At 38.2% G+C, this 3,561-nt stretch overlaps 1 protein-coding gene across 1 annotated transcript; it reads right to left on the reverse strand.

Moving 5' to 3' along the window:
* Positions 1 to 2,779: 2,779 nt before the first annotated feature.
* On the reverse strand, positions 2,780 to 3,336 carry LOC122731499 (dynein light chain 1, cytoplasmic-like). Its single transcript, XM_043971630.1, has one exon. It carries the CDS (start codon positions 3,253 to 3,255, stop codon positions 2,986 to 2,988), a length of 270 nt encoding a protein of 89 aa, XP_043827565.1. The 5' UTR covers positions 3,256 to 3,336; the 3' UTR covers positions 2,780 to 2,985.
* Between the last annotated feature and the right edge of the window lie 225 nt (positions 3,337 to 3,561).

The raw sequence follows: 3,561 nt of genomic DNA on the forward strand, positions 1-3,561 counted from the left end.
ATGGCAGCCTCTCTCACTGCAGGCTGGTTAAATGAACAGAAAGCCTTACTTTTGTGTCTTTTTTTTTAATTCTTTTAGCACCTGAATTTCACTTTCAGACTCTCTGGAGTTCTCTTTAAGTAATTGTCAGTTTTGGGGGGTTTTTTGTTTTTTGTTTTTTTAGTGAGGCAATTGGGATTAAGTGACTTGCCCAGGGTCACACAGCTAGTAAGTGTTAAGTGTCTGAGGCCGGATTTGAAGTCAGGTACTACAGACTCCAGGGCCGGTGCTCTATCCACTGAGCCATCTGGCTGCAATAAAGTTCTCAACTTCTCCAAATTGATGCTGAGCTAAAACTAGAATGCATATATCTGACCATATAAGTCGATCAAAGTAGCTTTTCCTGGGGACCAAGATGAGATCTAACTATTGAAGGATCCCATTTCCCAACCATATTGAAACAAATTTCAATGTGTTTCTATTCTTCCTCTTTTCTTGTGAACTAGTTAAATCTAAGGATCAGTGTATATGGAGTCAGGGAACTGAGAATCAAATATAAGTTCTGCTAACTTGTTACCTATGTGACCTTGGGCAAGTCAATGGAGTCAGTCACTTACTCTTTGCCAGACACAAGTGCCAAATTTACAAAAGTTAAAAACAATCTCTGCCTTCAAAAAAACTCATGTTAAAATGGGGGAGAAAACATATAAATAACTGGGAACAAACAAAATATATACAGAATTGATGGAATGTAATCTTAGAGAGGAAGGCAATAGCAGCTAAGGAAGTGTTGTGGGTAGGAGAAAACCAAGAAAGTTCTCCTGCAGAAAGTGGAATTTGAGCTATCTTTTTTTTTTAAATCATTATTTTTTTATTGCATGATTTAATTTTTAAATTTTAAGTTCCAGATTCTCTCATTCTCTCCCAACCTACCCTCCAAATAAAAATGAAAGTAATATTGTATCAATTATACTTGGGAAATCATGCAAAACATTTCTATATTAATTATATCACACACAAAACCTGAAAATGATAAAACAAGAAAATTACACTTCAATTTTCACCCAGAGTCCATCAGTTCCCTCTCTTGAGGTGGATAGTATTGTTTTTATCATGAGTTCTTTGGAACCATCTTGAATCATTTTATTGATAAAAGTAGTCAAGGCTCTCATTGCTTATCATCATTAATTAGACCATTGCTCTTACTAAGCAAAATGATCTCCCAGTTCTCACGGCAGTTAATATCACTTCATATAGGTCTTGACATTTTTTTTCTGAAACCAACACTCTTGTCATTTCTTATAGCACAATGTTGTTGTTGTTGTCATTGAATCATTCAGTCAGTCTGACTTTTTGTGACACCATGGACCATAACAAATTAGGCTGTTCTATCTTTTACTATCTTTCAAAGTCTACCCAAGTTCATGTTTGTTGTTTTCATTATATTATCTCTTCGTGTCAAACTCTCCTGACCTATTTTTCTTTTGCCTTGAATCTTTCCCAGTATCAGGGTCTTTTCCAGTGAGGCTTGTCTTCTCATTATGTAGCTAAAGTATTTAAACTTCAGATTAAGTGTTTAACCTTCTAGTGAATAGCCTAGATTAATTTCTGTAGGTATTGATCAATTTGATCTCTTCTCTGTCACAGAAACTCTCAAAAATCTTCAACAAAAAAGTCTTCTCTCTTCAAAAGCATCAATTCCGTGGCACTCATCTGTGGTAATGAGAGCCATGCATTGATACTTAATTTTGTGGTGACAGTCACTGTCTACAATAATCTTTGAATCCAAGAATATAAAGTCTGGCACTTCTTCCATTTCTTATTTTTCTATTTGCCAGGAAGTGATGGGACCAGGTACCAAGAACTTAGTTTTGGTGGTAGTAGTGGGAGGGAGGGGGTGATATTAAGCTTCAAGCCAGTTTTCACACACTCCTTTTTCACCTTCATCAAGATCTTCTTAATTTGTCTTCTTTTTTGCCATCAGAGTGGTATAATTTGCATATCTAATATTGTTGATATTTCTGCTGGCAAGGTTAATTTCAGCTTTTGAGTCATCCAGCCTGCCATTTGACATGATGGACTCTGCATATCAGTTAAATAAATAAGATGACAATATACAGATTTGACACACTCCTTTTACAATATTAAAGCAATCAATTATTTCATGTTTGGTTGTCACTGTTGCTTCTTGGACTCTATACAGGTACTACATCACAATGATAGTCCACAACTTGTCCAGCTATTCCCCATTTTATGAGCATCTGCACAATTTCTAATTTTTTGCCACTGCAAAAAATCTGCTATAAATAGTTTTGCTCAAATTTGAAATTATGCCCAAAGGGCACTAAAATTGTGTTTAACCTTTGATCCATCAATATCATTGCTAGTTCTGCTTCCCAAAGGACCCACATGTAGAATTTTAGATGATCTTGGTTTATTATTCTGAAAAAAGATTTGTGTTCTTCACCATTTATCAATTAGAGCATGGTTCCTATTTTTTATATATTTGATTCAATCCCCTATATTTAAAAAATGAGGTCTTTATCAGAGAAACTTGCTGGAAAATTTTTCAATAGTACTTCATTGTCTTTGGTGCTTTTAACAAAATGTAGTTTCCTTAATTATCTCTTTTAATTAGGTCTATATTTGTGTTTGCTTTGTTTGAAATCATTATTGCTATTTCTGCCTTTTTGTTACTTAATTGAAGCATAACAGATTTTGCTCTAGCCCTTTATTTTAACTCTGTGTGTCTTTTTGTTTCAAGTGTGCTTCCTGTACACAGCATATTGTTAGATTTTGATTTCTTTTTTTTTTTTTTTTTTGCTAATTGTTTTATAACCACAACAAACTAGTACATAGGATGCCTTGTACAACAACACGATAAAGGCTTAAAGCTCGAGGTGTTCCCATGGCGATGCTGAAGATAGTTCAGTCTCTGGTATTTGGAATTTAGGCTGCAGTCCTTGTGATTTGGATGGCTCTGGGGCAGGAGGCCCAGGTCTTGCTCTAACCAGACTTGAAAAGGAGAATGGCAACCTGGCCCAGGTAGAAGTAGATGCAGTGCTTCGTCTCATGCGTCACGTAGCTGCCAAAGTGCCTCCCCACGATGCAGTGCCAGGTGGGGTTATACTTCTTGTCAAACTCCTTCTTGATATGGGCTGCTATGTCCTTCTCTATGTTATACTTCTCCAGGGCCTGGGTGGCACACTCCACGGAGTCCTGCTGCATCTCCTCCGACATGTCCGCATTTTTGATTACGGCCTTGCGGTCACACATGGTGACCGCGGGTCGGGGGCGCTGGCGGCTGCGACGGGTCCCGGCGGGAGGGGGCGGCGGCGGCGCGGCTCAGGCACTCCCCCTGGCAGGTGCTTTCACTGCCTAAGCCATTGCGCATCTAAGACACCCCACGCCAGATGCCGCCGCCTAGTGCTGGCCCCGCCCCCTACTTGCCCTAGATTTTGATTTCTAATCCATTCTTGGTTTTTGGTTCTGTTTTATGGTTTAGCTTCTAATCCATGGGTTATAAACTGTATTTTCCTCCAACCCATTTTCTTCTTTTTTTTCTTCTCTCTCTTTTTATCC

This window comes from Dromiciops gliroides, chromosome 6, assembly GCF_019393635.1.
Source record: "Dromiciops gliroides isolate mDroGli1 chromosome 6, mDroGli1.pri, whole genome shotgun sequence".
NCBI classification, from domain to species: Eukaryota; Metazoa; Chordata; class Mammalia; order Microbiotheria; family Microbiotheriidae; genus Dromiciops; species Dromiciops gliroides.